At 40.5% G+C, this 23,115-nt stretch overlaps 2 protein-coding genes across 3 annotated transcripts in view; both read right to left on the reverse strand.

The window, feature by feature from the left end:
• Window positions 1–7,440, reverse strand: part of LOC128407747 (rho GTPase-activating protein 7-like) — an 89,588-nt gene extending 82,148 nt beyond the window's left edge. The window contains exon 1 of the mRNA XM_053376511.1: window positions 7,216–7,440. The gene's annotated coding sequence lies outside the window, so the exon portion shown is untranslated. The remainder of the gene's footprint in view (window positions 1–7,215) is intronic.
• Window positions 7,441–12,733: 5,293 nt separating this feature from the next.
• The window catches only part of SLIT3 (slit guidance ligand 3), a 405,171-nt gene continuing 394,789 nt past the window's right edge, over window positions 12,734–23,115 (reverse strand). Inside the window, exons 33-36 of one of the 2 annotated variants that reach the window (XM_053376507.1) lie at window positions 19,803–19,957; window positions 18,800–19,085; window positions 17,642–17,850; window positions 12,734–15,928 (exon numbers count right to left, since the gene is read on the reverse strand). In XM_053376507.1, the coding sequence (XP_053232482.1) occupies window positions 15,690–15,928; window positions 17,642–17,850; window positions 18,800–19,085; window positions 19,803–19,957 (889 nt within the window). In that variant the 3' untranslated portion in view covers window positions 12,734–15,689. Of the gene's footprint in view, window positions 15,932–17,641; window positions 17,851–18,799; window positions 19,086–19,802; window positions 19,958–23,115 lie in introns of both variants that reach the window. The other variant, XM_053376506.1, reaches the window with a different exon arrangement.

Genomic DNA, 23,115 nt, shown 5'->3' on the forward strand with positions numbered 1-23,115 from the left:
TCTCTTTAAATAGCTCAGATAAGCACCACCTTCTAACCTGCTGCTCATCCTTCTGTCCTGTACAACAGAACAAGCAGAAGTCAAGCACTGTGCTGGGCAATAGATATTGGTCATAATATAGAAATGGATGCATGGGAATGTTTATGGTACATGGATATAAAATTTACAGCATGTTATAGTTTAAGAGAAAACTTTATGAAAATGTTATATAGATGGTACCTAACACCTAGTAGATTGGCAAAAATATACAAATCCAAATTGAATATGTACTGGAAATGTAAAGAGAAAGAAGGTATTTTTTCATATGTGGTGGTCTTGTAATAAGGTTACAGCTTACTGAGAAATGATATAGAATGAATTGAAAAAGATGTTTAAGATAATATTTATTTTTAAAAAACCCAGAAGCTTTTCTTTTGGGAATCATGGGATCAGAACTACCTAAACATTATAGAAATGCATTTATATATGAAACCACAGCTGCAAGAATGTTATTTGCCCAAAAATAGAAGGAAGAAGAGGTCCTGACGAAAGAAGAATGGATACAGAAGTTAATGGACTACGCAGAAATGGCAAAACTTATCGGGAGAATGAGAAATCAAGATAACAATTTTTAAACGAAGGAATGGAAATGGTTTATTATTTACAAACAAACTGTAAACAGATTAAGACATTGGCAGGAATCAGGATTAATGTAAAAACCTGCAGTTTCAAAATATATATCGATATATACGGGAATATATAAAAGAGTATGTTGAGATAATTTGGAATATGCAGGAAGGTGAAAAGAAATGTAAAGAATCACAGAAAGAAGGGGAAGGGAGTTGGAGTTTGAAATGTTAAAACTATGATTGAATAATTGTAATACACATAAATGAAAATTATAAATAAACAAAAAAGAAATCAAGCACTGCATTCACACGACAGTTTATTCCATTTTCACATTTCCCTGTTAATTTCTACATTAGATTTGAGCTTTCACACAATGTAAAAGCCACTTCCAGAACTATTTGGGAATATAGGACAAGTTTAGCACTCATTTCCATATTATCTGCAAATAGATTATTAACGGAAGCAAAGAACACAGAAATGAGCACTAAACTTGCAGTGTATTCCACTGTTGTTCCAGTAATGGCTTTTACATCACGTGAAAGAGGAACATAACAGTTAGGGTCTTTATGAGCTTTTAAAGTAGCAGGTACAATCTCAACTTTAGCCGCTAGCAACCCTATTGGTGAAGAGAGAGGTGTTTCAGATAAAATTCTGAATCCGATTTATATGCTAATTTTCACTGCACCCCTGATATTAACGTAATTGTTAGGTGGGGATTGAAAGCATATTCTCCAGAACATTACAAAGAATACCACTTAGAGCTCAGCTGAATGCATGATTGCTCAGAAGTAAGCCCTGCTTATTTCAGGATTGCACGGGCTTTCAGCCTTAACTGTCCTTCTTAAGTGATTGTGCGTGTAAAAAATGCATCTTTAAAAAATGCATTAGTTGCTTCAGATAACCTAAATACCAAGGTGTACATCAAGTATGGGCTATCCAAATGTGTATTCTATACATTGGATCAGCTTATGGCTAGAAGGAAAAAGGCATCCACAAACGTTTAAGTCCACTGATACTAATATCAATGCTCATGACACACTATAAAGCACAAAGGGCAGGTTCCTGTCCTGAGGAATGTTACAGTCGAAGAACCAAACTGGAAGAGATGCTAAGCACATCATCATTTGAAACTATGCTTAAAAACACTAAAGTAAAAGGTAAAGGTACCCCTGCCCGTATGGGCCAGTCGTGTCCGACTCTAGGGTTGTGCACTCATCTCACTTAAGAGGCCAGGAGCCAGCGCTGTCCGCAGACACTTCCGGGTCACGTGGCCAGCGTGACGAAGCTGCTCTGGCGAGCCAGCACCAGCGCCGCACACGGAAACGCCGTTTACCTTCCCGCTATAAAGCGGTACCTATTTATGTACTTGCACTTAGGGGTGCTTTCGAACTGCTAGGTGGGCAGGAGCTGGGACCGAAAGACAGGAGCTCACCCCGCCGCGGGGATTCGAACCGCCGACCATACGATCGGCAAGTCCTAGGCACTGAGGTTTTACCCACAGCGCCACCCACGTCCCTTTTAAAAAACACTAACTGCATGTAATTTTTTTGGGAAGTGCAGCATGCAAGGAGGAGAGCTTTCACAATTCCTTTCCTGGTCCTGATCTCAACAAAAAACACCCGTATTAGCTTGATGGAGAAAAGCTCCCCGGCCCCTGCAGGGGAGATTTTTGTTATAATTGCATAACAAACTTGTCTTGCTGCTTATGGATGTGATCCAGGTAAAGGTAACCCTATTAGTATTCTTAATTAAAGGTCAATAGGACCTTCTATTGGGGGAAGGGCTACAAGTCAGGGATAGAATATCTGCTTTCCGTGCAGAAAGACCTCAGGTTCAGTCTCCAGGTAGGACTGGGAAAAGTCTCTGGTCTGAAACCCTGGAGAGCTGCTGCTAGCCAGTGTAGACAATACTAAACTTGATGGGCCAATGGTCTGATTCTGCTTCCTATGTTCCAACATACTTACTCCTTTCCCATTTAAACCAGTGGGATGGAAAACTGCATCACTTTGGATCAATTCTATTGTCATGGGACATGGAGGAATGCTGAGACTGATATTATCTAGAGACTTTCTGGATGCTTTCTTGGCTTCTGTACACCGTGAAAAACTTCAATAAAATTATTATGATTATAGTAGAAATATTTTTTTATATTTAATGAAGTGTCCTATACATTCTGACCATTCTCTAGGCACTCTGCACACATGCTGAAATTAATCAATGAAATTAAAACGTGAAATGTTTTCAGTAATGGGGAAACCCAGGCAATCCATTTCAACTTTAATACTAGGCATTGAGAGAGTAAACCCCACTGAATTCAACGGGACCTACTTCTGAGTACATAGACTTGCACTCTTAACAATTTATTTGGCAGTAAGAGAGGCAAATGGAGGAAGAAAAGTTAATTAAAACACACTGTTACATTTGAAATTGTATCCTTTAAATAAACAAGACTTTTCTGAGTTTGGTGGGGAGATTTAACAGAAATGCTGGGGTTTTCTTTTCCATGGGAAGCCTCTCTCAAATCCAGGAAGTTTTGACTGTAGAACAAACTGATCCCCCAGTTTTCACAGCCAACATTTTAAGTACAAGATAACACTTTCAAATGAAAGTAAAATATAACATGTTGCCGTGGTTACAGGAAGCTTCCTACATCAGTGCTGTGATAAGGGTGTGTGTGTGTGTGTGTGTTGCACAACAAATGTTGATTTCTTGAATAAGACATCTCATACATTTGGCTTTAGTTCACCCTTGGCACTATTCCAGAATGAACGGAGAGAAGACATAGATTTTCCGCAAGTTACAGTTCCAAGACCTTTTGCTCTTCAGCTGGAGCTCTTGGCAGCACTACTGCTAGCTCAGCTTCAAAAGGGGAAAAATGACTTATCTGCAGCAGTTTTGGGGAAGACCACAAGGGCCAAATGCAAAGGACATGTGGCCTCTGTAGGGAACCTTATTCTAAGGCCCTAAACCTCTAACCCACAACTATCCTTTCTCATTCTATGGGCATAGCTGGGGAGAAATTAATCCTCTCTCACCCCCCCACACCCAAAGTGCCTCAGTTCTGTAATTATTGCTTTCATATGCAAGTAACAATAGAGGTACAAAGACCATCTCTGCAAACAAGAGAGCAGGTCCCAAATAATTACAGGAGAGCTCCACAGTTTTACTGTGGCTTTCTGATACAGAGCACTTTATATAATAATAATTCCATAACTCATCAACCTTTATTACGGTCCAGAGACCCAACAAATCATTACAAAGCAGTACACAATTCATACAGCCTACCTCCAAGTTAAACAAGCATTTTGTTTAGAATATAGGGATCATTTGTTCTTGCAACCACCAATAAAAACTTTGCCACTGCTAATGTTCTAGCATTTGTCCGGTCTTCCAGCAGGAACCTGACATAGTGAGCCTCAGATTTTCCCGGGAAAGGTACCAGCAAGGGTAGTATCAGTTCAGCCATGACTTGCTCATATTTTGAACAATGCAACAAAATATGTTTTAAATTCCATAACTAAGATGAGACTTAGAAGCTATGCTGCTATTACTTATGAGGTATCATTCATTTTTATTTATAAGATTTATAAATAAATACACCCACACCATACATTTAAAGCACATGGCTTCCACCGAAGAAGCTGGGAACTGGAGTTATGTGTGCTAAGAATTGCAGCTCTCTTGGGGTTAAGCTACAGCTCCCAGGATTCTTTAACTGTTAAAGTGGTCTACATGTGCTTTAAATGTATGGTGTGGAGGTGTCTAGCTCACCTTTTAGCACACACAGCACTTTAGGTGGCTCACAATAAAATAAGGGATTCCATTAAAGAAAGGTGGTATTCAACGAATGCATCCCATCCATGCAAGGATTTACAATTGTGCAACTGAACACTCCCCTCACGAACCACACATTCTCCCCAGATCTATTCTGCAGGGTTGGGGGAACCCCTAGAATAGATTTAGGGGGTGCATGGAGAAAATTCTGTTGCTTAAGTTTAAATCCTTGCGCTGACAAGGAAGTGTTATTTGGATACTGCCCAAGACAAGGCCATAAAACAACTGATTTAAAATAAAATGAATTTAGAGGTGATAGAAAGCAACCCAACAATGCAGAAAGTAATCAGTCGACTCAGATGAAATGGCTGCCTAAACAAAAAGGTATTAGAAAACTATAAAAATATTCTGGGGGATGGAAGTCAGCAACCTAGGTGCTAACCTGAAGAGCAGCTTCTTTTGTATCAAATGCACCTCAGATAAAGGCAGAGCATTGGGGAGGATCTCTCTAGGTTATTTCAGAGATCAGGCAGGCTGATATCATGGGGCAGGGGCAGTCTTTTGCCTACCAATCTGCAGAAACACAGTACAAAAAAAGATCCCCAAGATTATTTAGCAGTAAAATGCACTTCCAAGTGCCTTTCTCCAACAACAGCGTTCCTTAGTTTTTGTGTTTGCGCAATTGGGATTAACCAGGAATTCCTTTCTAGATTTTAAATATTCAGTAAGAGGAGATGAACAGATGGGTTTACAAGCAATGGCCCTCTTTGCTACAACTGTTCCAGAAAGGAATGAGGAGGAGTCTTGGGTGAAGGGAGTTAAACGCAGATAGGAATCTGATTTGGTTACTGAATGGCTAAGAATGAGGTTGAAGATTAAATACAGTTAAGTCATTTCTGTATCATCTAACATTAAAACTGTTATTGTGTACACTGTCCAAGCAGGAACAAATTGAAAAATGTAGTATGTGACACTACCCAAGACGAGACTTTCCAAATATTCTGTATTGTTTAACTAATTTTTCACACTTCTTTTGGCAGCATGGCATTGTTTGAATTGGCAAGATACGTAGTCGTGATTAGTGCTTGTTCCCAGAATGCAAAAGTGTGCGCCTCTGGCTCTTACTGTGAATCTTTGCTCCCACCCTCTGAGACCCAAACTGATCTCTCTGTGGATGATCAGCTATCCAAGTAGCTGGCAACAACAACTCCAGTGAGGAATTAGAATGTGAAGCAGTAGGCAGAAGAAGCAGGTGAATTTACTGGAGATAACTTTTAGAGAAAGAAACTCCCTGTTTCAGCCAGCCTATGATTTGAGAGCTGCTGGAAAGGTCTTGCTAGTAGTGCCATCTGTAAGCAAAGCTCAAGAAGCAGTAACTTGACAGTGGGCCTTCTCAGCTGGGGCACACCACTCCCCTTGGTATACAGCAGGCTGAAACCCTGCTTTGTTTCAAATGTGTATTATTCAACAGGCCTTTGATAGTCAATATGCTAGGACCACAGAATGTAGATAACTGAATTTATTTTCATATTTGATAGTTTTGTATTTATTGTTGTAACCCACTCTTGAAGCCTAGGGGCAAAAGGTATACAAATAACAGTAACAACAGCATTAGCCAGAGATTTATGTCAAGGTTTATACAGTACACTGACATAAATCCAATATTCTTATGGTACTCATGCACCCTGCTTTTCCAAGGAAAGGAAGATAACTTAAACCATGTACACAGCTCCTGTAGTGCAAATTTCATTAACCAGGATGCATCTGATACAACTTGTTTAAGTAGTTGTTTGCATGCCCCTTCTACATGGGTGAGAATAAGACATGGATACTTACAAGAGGAAAAATGATTGCATGTGCTTTCACTGGAGGATCAGAAAACAGTGATCTCTGTACTCCCTCTACTGGCTTGCTTAGTTCATGTCTTCCCACATGTTTTCTCAGTTTTATTTTTTAATCCTGCTGTCCCACCTTCTGTGATGAAACTCCAAGCAGCGTGCATAAAATCTTTTTTTTGGGGGGGGGGAGTCTTTCTCTGTGCACCCTCTGCTGGCTTGCTTAGCTCATGATTTCACACAATTGCTTTAATTTGTATACAGTGGTACCTTGGTTTACAAACTTAATCGTAAACCAAGGCCTTCTTAAACCAAGGCGTGCTTTCCCATAGCAGTGGGGAACTCAATTAACAAACGGAACACACTCAACAGGAAGCGGAACATGTTCTGCTTCCAAGGCAAAGTTCACAAACCGAAACACCTACTTCCGGGTTTGCAGTGTCCTTAATCCAAAATGTTCACAAACTAAGCTGTTCTTTAACCAAGGTACCACTGTATTATCAACGGCTTCCAACTTTTTTGAGAGATACATATAAATGCTTTCAATAATTAACACCACAAGCCTAACTATGTCTACTCTGAAGTAAACCCCACTGAATTCAGAGGGGCTTACTCCCAGGTAAATCGGGTTAGGATTGCTGCCTAAATCCGTTAAGAAAACGTTAGAACAATTCACTATTCTAATAAGGAAATGTGACCATTACTGGCATAGAAATCAGCCCCTCATGACTGCTCATGACTGGATATCTCTGGCCAAGATGGACATGACTCTAAAATGCCTGGGATTGTATAGGCCACAAAGATAAACGAGGAGGGAATTGAGGCAAGAAAGTAAACAAAGCGCTGATAGAAATTCCCCCTGTACTGACCCTGCTTTAATGGTGGCATCCAAGTTGTCACAGATGGAAACAATTTTACATGCAAGTTGCCTTATAATAAATGACATGATAGCATGCAAATAACCCAGTACCTGAATGGAAGGCTGCTCCTGACTTACCTGATCACAGCTGAGGAAACGGCCTGCCCATGTTTCTTCCCTGTCTCCTTCCACTCCATTTTAGAACATACGGGGGTCTGAGCCTCTTAAACAGCATTACTTTAATTCCTATTTATTTCAATGGGTTTTGTTGTTGTTGTTTTAACTGGAAGGCAGGCCGTCATGCCGCTTTTGAAATGGGAGCCACACTGGGCTCCCACCTGTGCAGGCCGCATTTACCCAAAATGCAATGCTTCAGCCTATAGATCTATGAACTCTGTAAATTTTGTAGAAGTAAAGGCTAAGTTTCATAGATCTATAGGCAGCGTGGATAAATTAAGATTATTTTAAAAATATGGCATAATTATCTGGCCACTGCTAAAATGCTGTCCAGAGGGCTGGGAGGGCGTGGTAGTGGTGGTCATGCTGCTATAGAGACAGCGGATGAAAAAAAAATCTTCTGTGGTTTTGGCCATGGGGTGGTGGTATCAACAGCAGTGTGCCAATGGCCCCCAGAAGTCTGGTGCCAGCCCTGTATGAATGAAGCAAAGCAATCTCTACACTGTATGGAATTAATGCTGTGGCTCAAACCTATTGTTAATTCTTCTGAGCTTGTGTATCAATTAAAACAACATTCTGAAGGTCATGCTTCTGTCTTGTTGTCTTATGCTTAACTATGAACAAATTACAAGCAGAGCTAATGGTAAATTAAGCTTTATTCTTGATGAGGTCCAGAAGACTTGATTGCATAGAGAAGAAAACCAGCTTCTCCAGCCAGGCCACACCTCTTGAGTCAACTCTCCAAGAGCTGGCCTCCTGGGTCATATAGCTTTTTATTTTAAAGGGACCATGTGACAGATATTTAATGGATAGCATATACATTACAGCCTCTTTGTCCTCCTACTTTATTACATTTCTGTCTCACCATTCTTCCCAGGAGCTCAGGGCAGCTTATTGGTTCCTTTATTTTATGACCTCACACATTAAATAATAGACCATGAGATGAAGCTGGATGTCCACCCACCCACGTCCTCAAAACATAATACTTTGTGCATCCCTAGAACTGTGCTCCGAAGAATTGGGAAACTTTCTGTAGAAGACTGGAGGGGGCGGGGCACACACAGGATGTAGGGGAAGGAAAGCAGTACTAGCAGAAGTCGGCTTGCACCAGTTTGGATTTCACCCTGTTAACATGCTAGTTGTGGTACACAGATCTTGTCCATTCGAGTGCACAGTCATCAAGACACAGAAAATTTGCATATTAAATAAATGAATGGAAAAAAATAAAAGCAGGCATTACTTGTAGAAGCTGGCATTACTGAGCAGCGAGTCTGTATAGTTTGTAATTGCCAGGAGGAAGCAGAGCAGAGACACCTTTTTGAATAACATGAAAGTGAACTGGGACAAAGAAAATAGTATAGTGTGATAACACTTGTTTGAAGATTTAGGATTAAAACAGAACAAGACAGTAGAGTGGTTTGAAACCAAATGCCATGAAGAACATTTAAACTGATCACGCAGAAAAGTCCTCTGTGATAATGAGGCAAATTAGGACCCTTTACAGTAGCATTTAAGAGGAAAGAGCTGCCTGAGGAAGCAGTTCATTTTTTAAAAAAGTAAAAGGTGTTTTTTTAATTTTTTATTATATAAATTCCTTTTGGCTTAGGTCCCATAGTTTCACTGTAAAATAACACATACATTATGTGGTGTATTGCCTCTTAGATTCTAATGCAGGCTGAAATTAGCTTTCATAGGATGATGTACACCTAAGCTGCACAGTATTTCTTACAATGAAGTAATCCCTTTGGTGGGGACTTTATGAAATTTTAACAATGCAATTCTTTAATATCTACTCAGAAGCAATGGCCATTAAACTTTGTGGGCTTATTTCCAAGTAAGTGTGCAAACTGGACTGCAGCTTGTCTTCTCTGGATAGCTACAATGTCAGGTTGAGAATGGCAGACAGCCCCTAGTAAGAGTTGGGTTGCTACTCTGGGCTGAAGATTATCTGAAAAGGGCTGTGGGCAGCTGCATTTCTCACATATTTTTGCAATTGGTACAAAGCTGATTTTGCAGGACTTTGGACCAAGAGGGTAAAAGTGTTAACCTAATCAGTCACAACACTGCGTAACTAATCAGATTTGACCATGGGATATCACTCAGATCAAACAAAGCAATTCAAAATGAGGGCAATGCAAAGCAGGAACTCTGTATCACCATTCTGAATTGACTTAATTCCCCCACCATGACATCACAGCATGACTAAATCTGATTGGCTTAATAAAGCCATGGCACCCTCCTACTGACTACTTTTGACGTCGTGCTGAAACAGTGACAGAAAGCATACAGGTAGTTCATTTGCAGATAACAATGGCTTTAAACAGCTACAAAATAAATAAATAGATAGATGATAGATAGATAGATAGATAGATAGATAGATAGATAGATAGATAGATAGACAGACAGACAGACAGACAGACAGACAGATAGATAGATAGATAGATAGATAGATATAGATAGATGATAGCTAGATTTAACGATCTTGCAGGGTGGGGGAAAACATTTGTACCCCACAATAATGCTACCCCATCTGCACAGCCATCAAAATGGATAGGAGGAGTGATGGTGGCAAATTTCAGTTGAAGGCTTATAGGCTCTAGTTCTTAAAGAGGGATGGCTGAATTGCATCATAAATGTTAAAGTTAAAGATGGTGATACCTATGATGTAAACGCAAAGAAATCTGAATATATGTCTTTTAAAATTGGCTCCCTGCAGGGCTTTCCAGATTTCTCCTGGTATTATTTAAAACTAGCACTGTTTCAGCAGTGACTTCATCTACGTCTGGATTGCCTTACTATAATTCTTTTTCAGCACCATGAACCTCTTTGAAAAAATGCTGACTGCATGGAAAATTATGCATATATTTTGACTTTTATTTTTTAAAAGTCTTTATTTCCTAGAAATCCATAAACTAATCCTCATATTCAAGCTGAGTAACACCAAGCCAAGATAAGTATCCAAAATAAACGGCATTTGTTAATCAAAATATAATGAATGAGCAAGCAGTTTCACCTCAGATTGTAGTCCAACCCTCAATGGAACTTGGTTCTGAGTAAATTTACATATGAATGCACTGCATGGAAAGCCTTGTAGCCAGCCTAATATCTGAAAAGCAATTGACATCAATAGGATGTCATCATATGTCAGAATGGAAAATATTCCCAAGGTGCAGTAATAAGACCCTAAAAACATTAGACCACCAGTTAGATTTGCAGCAGTGCTGTGTTGTTCTGGAATGTAAAGTTGTTAGGTCTGATCATGTGTTCTGCTTCTCTCGAATGGGCAAACAGGAATTTACTGTTCCTGATCTGTCAGTTGTCCTGATCACTCCCATACCCACCCTTTTTGGTGTCAATCAACCCAGTCTTGAATCACTGGATATTCCAGAAAAATGCTTCATTCATAATGTGCAAAGAACTTGGTTGAGTCATGAGTGGATACTGCGTTTTGAAGGACCAAAATAAAACTTCAACGAGAAAAGGCACTGAGAGAAACTGAACCTTTTCCCATCATGGCATTCCTTTAGCCCATGTACTTTTCTACCAGCATAGCTAATTGCTGCTGTTCTTGGGGGATGTGTGTGTGTGTGTGTGTGTGTGTACGCACACTAGGGCACTTGACCACATGTAGGGGGGCGGGAGGGAACAGAGTAGGGTTCACCTTCCCATGCACCGCTTTTGGTATTGGAGTTACAAAGTGGTGGGTAGGGATGCAAATGTATGTGAACATAGCAGGTATTAACAAATCAATGTGGCTCCTGCTACATTATTACTTCAACCCTGAAAAACACCTATAGTCACCCTGGACTATTGGATGTCTTATATGACATAGTGTTGTATGTATGTCAGAAACTCCACTGGGTTATCAAAAAGGAGACCTAAGGCTAGCATGAGCTATAAGTAATTCAATAAAAGTAGTTCCAACCTAAAAAATTAACCAGCCCCAAGGTGCCATTCCCATAAAAGAAAGAAAAAATTGTGTTTACAGTGGTACCTCTGGTTACGTACTTAATTCGTTCCAGAGATCCGTTCTTAACCTGAAACTGTTCTTAACTTGAAGCACCACTTTAGCTAATGGGGTCTCCTGCTGCTGCCGCACCGCTGGAGCACGATTTCTGTTCTCATGCTGAAGCAAAGTTCTTAACCCGAGGTACTATTTCTGGGTTAGCGGAGTGTGTAACCTGAAGCGTATGTAACCCGAGGTACCACTGTATAAGCTTTCTTTCTGTACTTCTGGCTTAGCAAAACTAGATACATTGTCATTCAGCCTGTCTCATGCACTGTGACATAGGTCTCTGAGTCTGGACTCTGTAACTGAATGTCATATGCCTGCTTTTCTGGTCAATTTGGATGAAAACATTATTGGTTTTCAGCCATCACCATATATCACCACTCCCTCTAGTTTGAGGCCATACCAATGGTTTACAACATTCATAGAATCAGTATTGGTCCCTAACATTTTAATGTGATATTTAGAGGTGGAAGGAAGAGAAGCATTAGGTGAAAGCCTTTTTGTTTCAATGCATAAAGAGACTATTTAGTATGCATCTGTCTCTCTTGCCTATTTATTTAACAACAGATAGAGGGAGAATGCATACAGGAAATACAATAGCCATGACTGGTAGGCACCCTTTGCATGTAAGGAAATTTCAGCTTCTTGTTGTTTTTAAGTAAGCTAGTAAGTCAGAAGCACACTTGAAACACTCATTTTGATTACTTTGGCAAGGAGAGGCTTTGTTTGGGTTGGGGCAGATGTCCAAGGCTGACTCAGTTTTATATGCTTTCTTTCAAGCGTGATGCGAGGGGCTTCAGGTCATCTTTGTGCACTCCGTTTTGTAGCTGGAGTCTTATTTCTACCTATTTATTTTCTTCATGTTGATTTAAGTGATCAAATCATGCCTGCCTTGTTAAATTTGCACTGGCTGCCAGGTTGTTTCCGGGGTAAACCCAAGATGCTTGTGTTACCCTTAAAGCTCTAAATCAGGGGCCAGCAAGGTTTACCTCGCCTGGGCTGGTTCACTCCAGTGGAGATCCCTCCGTGGGTCAGACTGCGCATGCGTCCATGATTTCCAGTGTCTGTGTCTGTGCAGACGTGATTTTCAGCGCCGCAGAAGCGAGTCCCCACACTGCGCTGTGCCGGTTTAGCGCAGCAGGCGGGGACTCGCTGAGCAGGCAGCTCAGTTCGGGGGCGGTTCGGGGGCCCGTTAAACAACCCCTGTGGGCCGCTTGTGGCCATGGGCCTTAGGTTGCCTACCCCTGCTCTAAATGGCTCAGGACCTGTGTATATTAAGCAACACCTTCCATACGTTCATCCACATATGCTTTGTCCACCACTGGACGTGCTATAATGAATTCCGTGAAATGTGTAGCTAGATGGGCAGCTACCAGAGGCGCTCACTCAATTAAAGCAAGTATAGTACTGGTGAAAATGTGCACCTAATGGATAGAAAAATAACTTGCATAGCAACACAGAACAAGGTACATTTGTCCATAACCCAACAATTTACTTAAATTTAATACATCACAATAGGACAATCTAGTAAAATACACAAAATTCATAGCAACCCACATTGCCAATGTACAATTTTTATAGGGTTAGCATCTTTCTTTATATTAATTTTTTTTAAAGTAAGCTACTGTGTTCCATTTACAATAGCCAAAATGTACCGTCACTTAGGCAGTTTAAAGAGATCTAATTAACACTTTTAAAACTAACTTCATAGACCTTTTGGCACTTAGAGAAACAAAACAAAAGATTCCATATCATATCAGCTGAAACACAGCACAGTATAAACTGCCCACTGGTAGAAAACAAATAAAGTGTCCTTTCTTCTAAATCACCACATAGTCCAAATATGTACTGATGGAACACTGCCAGCCTCACTCTACTGTGGCTAGTTCTTCCTCAGCCTGTCAATTTTGGAAACATTCTTGAAATTATTTCATAAAACATTGATGGCTTTTTTACCTTGTGTACTTAAAGAAGACACTTATGAAAATCGTACCTCCTTTCTTTACTTTGTTAAATCTTAATACAATTATTTTCCCACTTTCTTCTTGGCAGTGTATAGCCTTTGGTAGCATTACAACTCTATGAATGGGCTATTCTGGCTGGATTTTCATTCTCAGCAACAGAGGCAATAGCTTCTTGGATAACAGATGCCATGAAAAAGAATAAATCATTAAGAAAAGGATACTTGTGCCAAAGTCTTGTTCACACAAGAGAGTGTTGTTGCATTTGCTTTTGCAAACTTTTGGTCTCTGCAGATTGTGGTACATTTCTACATTATAAATTCCAGCTGCTTCTAGCATCACATATTGTGCTCAAAATTACAACCCCCACTCTCCATAGCGGCCTTTTCTCCCCCACCAGCTCCTGAACTGTATTATTTCAATCAGTTCTTGGCAAAGTAACTAGTGATTGTTTTACGTTTCACTGATTGCAGGCTCCATGCACTACTATTTATTCTGAAAGGCAACTATTGTATCAGTCATTTCCCTCCTGTCTGAAATTATCCTGAGAATCCATAAGGAAATCTGAACAAACTATTGTGGCTTTCAGAAGACTGTAATTATAATAAAGACTCTTAAGCATTTTCAGACTCCTGAAATCTGAAAAAGGAGTAAAATGCCTGTAGCATGATATAAATCTGTTCTGTTTGGAGAGGCTGCACTGGTCATTAGTGGGATTCACTCCCATGGTTGTTTTTAAAGACAAACATTGTTCCCGATAAATATGGCTATCCTTTGCTGTGAAGAGACTTGATCCCAAGTTCAGGGGATCTTGCTAGGATTTCAGGATCAAACTTGAACGTGGAGTACTAGCTCTCTCAGGCACTTTTGAATATTCCACTTTGTCTCATCAATGATTCCTTGGAATTACAGGTTGTTCTTACTACACATCCAAGCAAGGAAGGGGGGGGGGAAGGGACTTGAGAAAATAAGCCAGACGTGGTATACAAAATGTCAAAGGCATTTAAGGTGGTCAACAAATAGGACTTTGTCTTGTTCTGTTAACATTTCCCTTTACAAAGACTGGTCTCTGTGTTATGACTGCCTTGTGAAAACTGTGTAAAAGAGCCGCCTTACAGTGGCTGTTCCACATGGCAGCTGTAACATGTAGAGTGACTTACCATGTGGACCACTGCTAGCCCATTAAAATGTCTGGCAGTACTACGGATGCAATCTATATGTTGAGACATTCCACACACTGCTGTATGAATCAGCTGCCATGAGGATGTTTCAGGCTACGTAGGATAGACTCAAATCTAAAGAAGGATTTGTCATCTGCATTACTTTGTAGTTTTATATTCAGCACGTGCAGAAACCAACTGCCATGAACAATAGATTTGTGTCTACTTAATTGGCACTGTGGCAGAACCCTTGGAGTAAGTGAAATACTCCTATAGTAAAGATGTGGGGATGAAAAAAAAGCATTGTCATAGTCTGGTAAGGCATCTTTCAGTGCATCCTTTGCATTGCAAACTAAAACATAAAGTCATCTGGAGGTAGAGGGTGTCACCTCCACAGGAGATTTCCTTATGGCCCTTCCCTTGCGTAAGAATGCGCAATAGTCTGCGCATGCAGAATGGGAGTCAAGGTATTGCTGTTCCATGTGCTGGATGGCCAGGGAAGGCTGTGCCAAGTACCAGGATTATCTCGTCTACTGTTGATGAGGTGTTACACAGTGCTTACTTTTCATCTGTTACTTTTTTTAAAAAAAGCCTTCATTTCATTTTGCTTTTGCAAGAGTGGCCATGCTACAAATTACAAAAACAACAGTGTGGGAATTAATCATACACAGAAGACAAAACACCATGTTACTATCACCATTGCATTAATATGTGCATAATATCTGTGCGTAAGGCTCAAGCCACGGCAACATTGTGGTGTGCTTTTTTTTTTTTTTTGGCAATGGAGTCAAGCAGATCCACAATAGTGATAAACACAACCAACATTTCCATGGTCAACCGAAAGGGCTATTAACCGAGCATGCCTGGATAGGAAGGGGGCCTGAGAGCTATAGCTCCTAGATGTGTATCTATCCAGAACCTTTCAAAGACTTGTTTTGTGATTTCTGCGGCAATCTCTTTATTACCTTCACGTCTAGCCATCGTGCAAAGCTTATCAACTATACTCTGTTATTATTCCCTGTGTTTAGGTTCGGAATAATTTTTCCCCAATTTTCTTTTTTACAACTGTAAAAAAAAATCCATAGTAAAAATAACTCACTATATGATACATATACCCAAAACGGTCAGATACTTTATATAATAAAAGATGAAAATAGTCACTTTTCATAATAAAAATAACTTCTATTTTTTGCTTATTTTACAATATACTTAATATTCTCTTCTTCACTTAAAAGTAAATAGGTCCTGTTTTTGATAGCACATCTGAGTCGATACAAAGGGGCAAAGAGGTGGATCAGCTGTTTATAAACACTTTGCACAGCCACATTCCACATGCCTCTCTAGCTCTTCTGTGAAGGAGGAGCCATCCACACACTGGAAGCCATATTTCCGCCTTTTGCTCCTGAGGGCAATGCAGCACTGATCATTCCCACAACTGCCATGACATTCCACACGAGGCACTTTGACCAGGGAGACGCATGCAATCGAACCTTGTTGCTTCCGAATGAATTCGCGGATAATCTCTCCTTGGCACTGATTCTCTGCTAGAACAAACAAATACATGCTTTCAGAAATCTTATCATTTGTTTGAACATCCAGAACATGAATCCAAACCACAGCCCTCTCCTTGGCTTATGCCGAGATCAGATTGCTACAAAGTGCACTTAATACCAGAATATTTTGAAGATATGCTGGTTCTATATATCTATGACAGCCGTTCCCACAACACTACTTTGAATTCCACACATTGCCACAGTAGAAAATGGGATTCTGCATCAAATCACAGCCCAACATGCAGCGAGTCCATTCGCCTTTTCTGGTGGGTGGCGTTGCAGCCATTGGGGCCCCTGCAGTAATCCAGCGGGAGGTGGAGATTGACGCCCCACTTGCTGCCATCTGGGCTGCGTCGCTGGGCAGGGCCCCACCCAGGGGTGGCCCTGCTGACCAATCAGCACTGGTGGGAGGTGTGGCCGCAGATAATTTAAACCGCAGCGTGACCAGGGAGCGCTCCTCTCTCGTCCTTTGCTGGATAAAGTTGTGGCCTATTTGAACCCATAAACCTAAATACTCGCGTCCCATGTGTACATTATCCACCAGGGAACTATGGGTCTAGATAAAAGTCCCCAACAGAAATCTCAGGTCCATTGCTGTGACGCGGGATATAAGAACCAAGTATCTCATACAGGTAAGCAACAGTACTTGGGGGGTGGGAAGTCTTCTGAACATACCACCCATTTCCTGCCCAGCATAGAAGCTGCTAGCACAGAAGAACTAGAATCATACCCCATCTCATATCCCATAGGTGGGTGGGTTTTGTATCAGTGCCTCTTCCCTTTTTCTGTGCAGGACTATCTTAACTTTAGCTCCTATATTTTAAGAGAATAGATGACTATTTTATTTGGATTAATCATGCACTGAACCATGTGTACTTATTGGCATTATTGGGACTTATCCAACTAGTTCTTTGGGACAGAAGGCATGTAGGAGAGCTATGTTGCTATCTTTTAGGTAGAAAGCTACTACTAGCTGCATGCCGGAGGTTCTTCCTGTTTATTTCCTGGCTACAGTAAATTATTTTCTTCATTAAAATCTTTACCAAATTGCAACAAACTGAGAAAAAGAATTTGCTGATGAACTTTGCAGACCGCCCATCCTAGTCATGAGTTGATAATATGTTTTCTTCTCAGTGATTGGACACATGTTTAGGGAGGAGTCATAGATCAATGACATACTTTCCATGCAAAAGTTCCCAGATTTAATTCCTAGGATCCCTACTCCAGGTAGGCCTGGGAAAGGCCCCTATCTGAAACCATGGAGAGGTGCTGGCAGTCAGTGTCGACCAGGAGCAGACAACCTCTGGCCCTCCAGAGCTTTCAAGAGAGTGATAGCTTGGAGATAACTGCATGCACTGAGTGGCATAGGTTGGCTGGGAGAGATGAGAACACTCCCACAGATTCTTCATGCGCCTGCCATTTGATCGTATGTTCATACATTTAAATGTATGAAAGAAACGGATCCTAGTGTTGGTGCTAAGTGGACCCTAGAAATCAAGCTGCTATTAGTCAAACCACCCAAGATGTGTTGCATCTTTTTTAAAAGTTTGCCATCTCACTATGTGAAATACAGTAGTAACATGGTAATCAACTCTGGAATAGAGAAAAATCTGCAGAACTCTTTTCACTTATACTCATTTGTTAATGAACAAAACAGGTAAGGGCAAAGCACAATAGCACACAATTTGCAATTATACCAACCTCTATCACAGCGCTCTCCACTGTAATTTGGATCACATTCACAAGAGGGCTCCCCGTGTGCTGAGATCTTACACTGCCCATGGCTACATTTCAGACCTCTACAGGAGTTGGAGGAATCATTCTTTCTGTCGCAATACATGCCCATGTAACCTTCTACACACTTACATGTGTAAGCAGAGGTGGTGGCTATGCATTTACCATGGAGGCATCTTGGAGGAAAGAAGAAAAAGAGAGAAAGTTAATTTGTGTCTACCACAAGCTGAACAAAAAGGTTCCAGAAATGGAATGAAATTGTAGGTTGATTTTTATGAATGGTTTAATTGTAAGTTTTGATGTTTTATTCTGTGATGCTTTTCTATATAGAAACTGCTTTGGGATCAGATGGTGAAAAGTGGTGCATAAAAGCCTCAGATAAATGCTGTACAATAAATGTCAACATCCCCAAAGTGTAGATTCTGTGGCTTACAGATGAGGCTTGATATCACAAATGAGTCGTTGGCATTCTTTTTTTTTAAACTTATTGGATTTTTCATGGAAAGGATTAATCCAGATTAAATGGGAAAAATGTGAGCTGGTTGCGAAAAACATGCATGTATGATTAGCACTTAGTCCACAGCAAGCACAAGAAGATTCTATGGAGATTTAGAAACCAGAAAGAACGGTAGTTGTTTTTGTGACTCATATTTTAAACCCACAGTTCTAAATGTACAGATGAGAAATAATCTGAAATTTAACTCACTCTCCATAAAACATACCATTGTGGGGTGGGAGGGGGAGACCGGCGCAGGCTCCCACACATTTTCTCAGTGTGACTGGTGCATAAATATCCCATTCCCCCTGCCCTGTTTTCCATTCAACACAGAGGGAAACTTAGGTTACTTCCAGGCAACCTATTTATCAATCATTTCCCCAAGTTTGTATGCATTGTCTAGAGACCAGACAATGTCAGATATTTATTCAGCATTCATTCTGATTTTTATATGAGAGGAAAATGTTTTCTTAGTGCATCTCCCTGCTCCTTTCCCTATTGCAAAAAACCCCTATTTTAGGAGGTTTGTTGTGAAATAGTGCTAAATCAACCTTAATTACGCAACCTGGATTTGCTTGTATGTGATTGAATCCCACCTGAAAATAGCAACAGTCTGGAAGCACCCTTACTTGCTGTTGTGGCAGGGATCTTTAACTTCTTGGTCACAGAGTGATCCAGTCCAGCCTGGATGACACTCGCAGACAACACTTGTCTTCTCAATAGAGCGACAGATGCCATGTTTGCAAATGTTACAGGACTTGCAACCAGGAAGGACCCCTACTGACTGATGTGGTAGATCTTTGAAATCTTGCAGTTCATTATTAATGCGGACATCATGAATGCATCCATGGAAACCGCTGGTTGTCCTCTCTGTGCCCTGCCGCAGCGAAGACAGCCCCGTGGATGTAGGGATGCCTACAAGGAACATAGCAAAACACTTTAGGGAATACTTCAGCATCTTCAAGGTATTCTGAGAAATATGTGTCAACAAAATGGGATGGTCACACTGGGGAATTAGGTAAGTGAATAATAGTAGTTCGTAATGTACATTACATTCTGGTGTACACCCCTCCTGTTCCATCATTTCTTAAGCATGATTGTTTTGTATCTTATTCCAAAGTATAAGTCATACTGATTTTCAAATATACACAAATACCTTATGTACAAACAAAACAAATTACAATGATTATACTAATAGGTTTGGACACTGTGGCCCAGGTTCAAAACAGTGCTCAGCTCAGCTTGTGGAGCTCCCTCCCAAGAGAGATTAGACAAATACCCCCAGGAACAGATTTTTGCATTTATTTATTTCTTTTTTTTAAAAAAAAGGTTAATGAAGCTGCCAGTTGGGGTGAAAAATTGATTGGGATAGGGACTGTGGCACAAAGAAGGAGTTTTAACCCTTTTGCCTCTGCCATTTTCCAAATCTGAATTGTCCCCCGGAACTATACTTTTCCTTATGGGAAAAATACCTGTTCTGGCAAGGTAATTTGAACTGGAAAAATAATTTCCCCCAGCACTTCAGCCCTACAGTTGCATCTATCATTTATAAAAAAATATATGCAATTGTGGCTCTTCTATTGTTATATCTGGTTTGATTCTCAGTAACAAACTGTCAAAAACTGAACTTACCTCCAATGTAGAGTGGAGTATCTTCGTCAACTACAGGCTGTTTCTGCATTTTGCCAAGACTCTTGGGAGCTCCTTTATCCACAACCAAATTCAGCGTTTGGTTCAACATTACCAACTCCACACTGTGAAACTGCCCATCATTTACTGTTTCCACACTGAAAGAGTGAGGGGTGGGGGGAAGAGGAAAAAAAGCGGAAATTAGGAAGGTGTTTAACTATAATATTCAGGCTTCTACTATAGTCGGAGAAGAAATATGATTCAGTACACATTTAAAGCTGAATCTATCAAATTTGCACTTTCCAAAACAATATGCAAACTGAGGCACAGTGATCCTCTAACAATCTCCCGCTGCGCTCCGGAGGCTTTGGGCGGCTATCCCTGAAGCCATGGAGCCTGCATTCGCTCCATAAGACGCACACACATTTCCCCTTACTTTTTTGGATGGGAAAAGTGCGTCTTATAGAGCGAAAATTCAGTATCAGGAAAATGACACGGGGAGGGCTAAACCATTACAATGGGCCAATCCAATCCCTACCCCACTACTAATATCTTGTTTAAAAACTGTGAGAAGTTCTTATCAAGGAACTGCACCCGACTTACACCCTTTGTTATTGAGAATCATGGTGACCATGTTTTTCATGTTCTATTCTGTAGCCAGGATTAGAAACCTAAGCTAACATATGAACACAATTATCATATGAACACACAATTATCTTAATGGTACTGATTCCTGATTACGTGTGTAGAGTAGCCAGGAACTAGCTACTTGGTCTGGAGTAAGAGTCAGCAGCACTGGAGCTGACTGGATTTGGGAGAATAGTCTAAGCCAGACATAGGCAAACTCGGCCCTCCAGATGTTTTGGGACTACAACTCCCATCATCCCTCACCACTGGTCCTGTTAGCTAGGGATGATGGGAGTTGCAGTCCCAAAACACCTGGAGGGCCGAGTTTGCCTATGCCTGATCTAAGCCATGTGGTGATGGTAATAGCAGCACTTATGAAAGCTTACTGTCAAGCTTGCCAGAGAGAAGTGGACTTCCAGCTGAAACCTCAGCGGGATGTGCTGATAGTTCTGATGTGATAGGGTGAAAAATAACATTTGATTCTTCTCACTGGGGCTATTACTTGGGCTTCACACGCACAACTATTGCATGAGCACATGAACTGGCTGGTATTGTCAGGTGTGTGAACTGGGACTTGCATGTGGTGGTATAAACACAGCCACTCAAATTCTTGTGATGGGAGGAGCTGCTTCCTTGAGCTGAGGCAGCATAATTAATGACCTTTGAACTTTTGAGGTAGAATCAATGTATACAGCAACAGTCTCCCTTCTCCCAACTCAGCCCTCTTATCTGAAGAAGTCAAAACCACAGTCATTTGTCAGAAGATAACACTACAGTATTTAGCACTGCTGGTTTTTATTTCAGGCCAGAGTGCACAGACATAAATCACTGGGTCCTCTGCATCATATGGCCTTTTGAGATTAAGTTTTAAATGCTCTGATTAACAGGATTATATAGAGGCCCATATGTCTTGGTAGAGCACATAAGAAAGTTTGAATTTTACTTGAATACAATGGAAGAATATTTCAACTGTTAACATTATTAAAAATTCTATTTTTTAAATAGTTTTCCATTTCAAAAATCTTTTTAGCCCTAATTGGGCTCATATTTCTAAATTTTAGTAACAGAATTATGACAAGATGAAAAGTCCCTTTCCCTTGCTTCATTTGCCTCCAGTGTGTCCTGTCTTTAATTAGACTTTAAGTCTGTCGTCATAGCCAGTCTTTTTTATAAAAAAATTTGTACTGTCTGTCTAGCAATTTAATGGATGAGGACATCATAACCAATAACAAAAATGTTTTTACCCAAAACTTCTAACAATCAGAAATCTAGGACCCGGTCTAGAAGTCCAAACTGACCTGGATGCCCTGACTATAAAAACTACAAAAATGGGGACACAGGTGGCGCTGTGGTCTAAACCACTGAGCCTCTTGGGCTTCCTGATCACAAGGTTGGCAGTTCGAATCTGCACAACAGGCTAAGCTCCGGTTGCTCTGTCCCACCTCATTCCAACCTAGCAGTTCCAAAGCATACCAGTGCGAGTAGATAAATAGGTACCACTGCACCTGGAAGGTAAACGGCCTTTCCACATGCTCTGGCTTTTGACACGGTGCTCTGTTGCGCCAGAAGCGATTTAGTCATGCTGGCCACATGACCCAGAAAGCTGTCTGTAGACAAACGCCAGCTCTCTCAGCCTGAAAGCAGAGATGAGTGCCGCACCCCAAAGTCGCCTTTGATTGGACTTAACTGTCCAGAGGTCCTTTACCTTTACCATTTACACAAATTAAGCTGTTGGGGTAACCCAGTCAGATGGGTGGGATACAAATTATTATTATTATTATTATTATTATTATTATTATTATTATTAATATTATTGCTGAAAATGTGGTAATACATAACATGTATTTGAAGACAAACACTCTCAGCAAAGCATTTTACTTATCATCCTTCAGTGTGGATTAAACAACGGACTGCGCCTCATTTTACTGTTTACCACTATTCTGAAGTACACCATCAAATAAAGAAATATGCTGCATTTAAAAAGGAAATGATCAGCTATTTCTGACTCAAGGGTCAGCAGTAGCTATTTTGAAGTGCATAGCTTTTACTGCTATTGCCACTGAGATTCTATAAATGATTTTTGATATTGTAGAGGTAACAAAACATTCAACCACCACAAGTGATGGATAATGCCTACCCACCAGAGGGACACTGACCATTACAAACAAGCAGGAAACTATTAGTGTGAATGTATCATAGCTGCAATCATGGCCTCTGTCCATAGCTTTAACATTACCAGGCAGTAGCACCTGCCTGCCACATGGAAAACAGTTTCTTTTAAACTGAGAAAGTGAGATTCAAAAGCAATTTGTGATGAAGCATTGTGGAAGTCTACCATTCGATGTGAAATAGCATTTACTTAAACTTTATTGAAAAAGAGTGGACGATAAGGGCATGATCCAGTCCAAGTTAAGCATGTAATCTCCATTGCATTCAATGGGAAAGCTAAATGCATGGTCAAGCCTATGTGATATAAACCAATGGGACATATAAATGGGACTCTGGTTGGATTGTGCCCCAGAGTTTTAAAGCTGATAATGTATAATTAAAGACCATTCTACTAATGCTCCAAGGAGCACTTGAAAAATTGCATTTTGTTAAATACAATTGCTGTACCCTCAAAAAGACAACTCTGGATTCCAAGAAAGGATTCCCTTTCAAGATGATAAGTGCTTATGTGAATGTTTCT

This window comes from Podarcis raffonei, chromosome 2, assembly GCF_027172205.1.
Source record: "Podarcis raffonei isolate rPodRaf1 chromosome 2, rPodRaf1.pri, whole genome shotgun sequence".
NCBI classification, from domain to species: domain Eukaryota; kingdom Metazoa; phylum Chordata; class Lepidosauria; order Squamata; family Lacertidae; genus Podarcis; species Podarcis raffonei.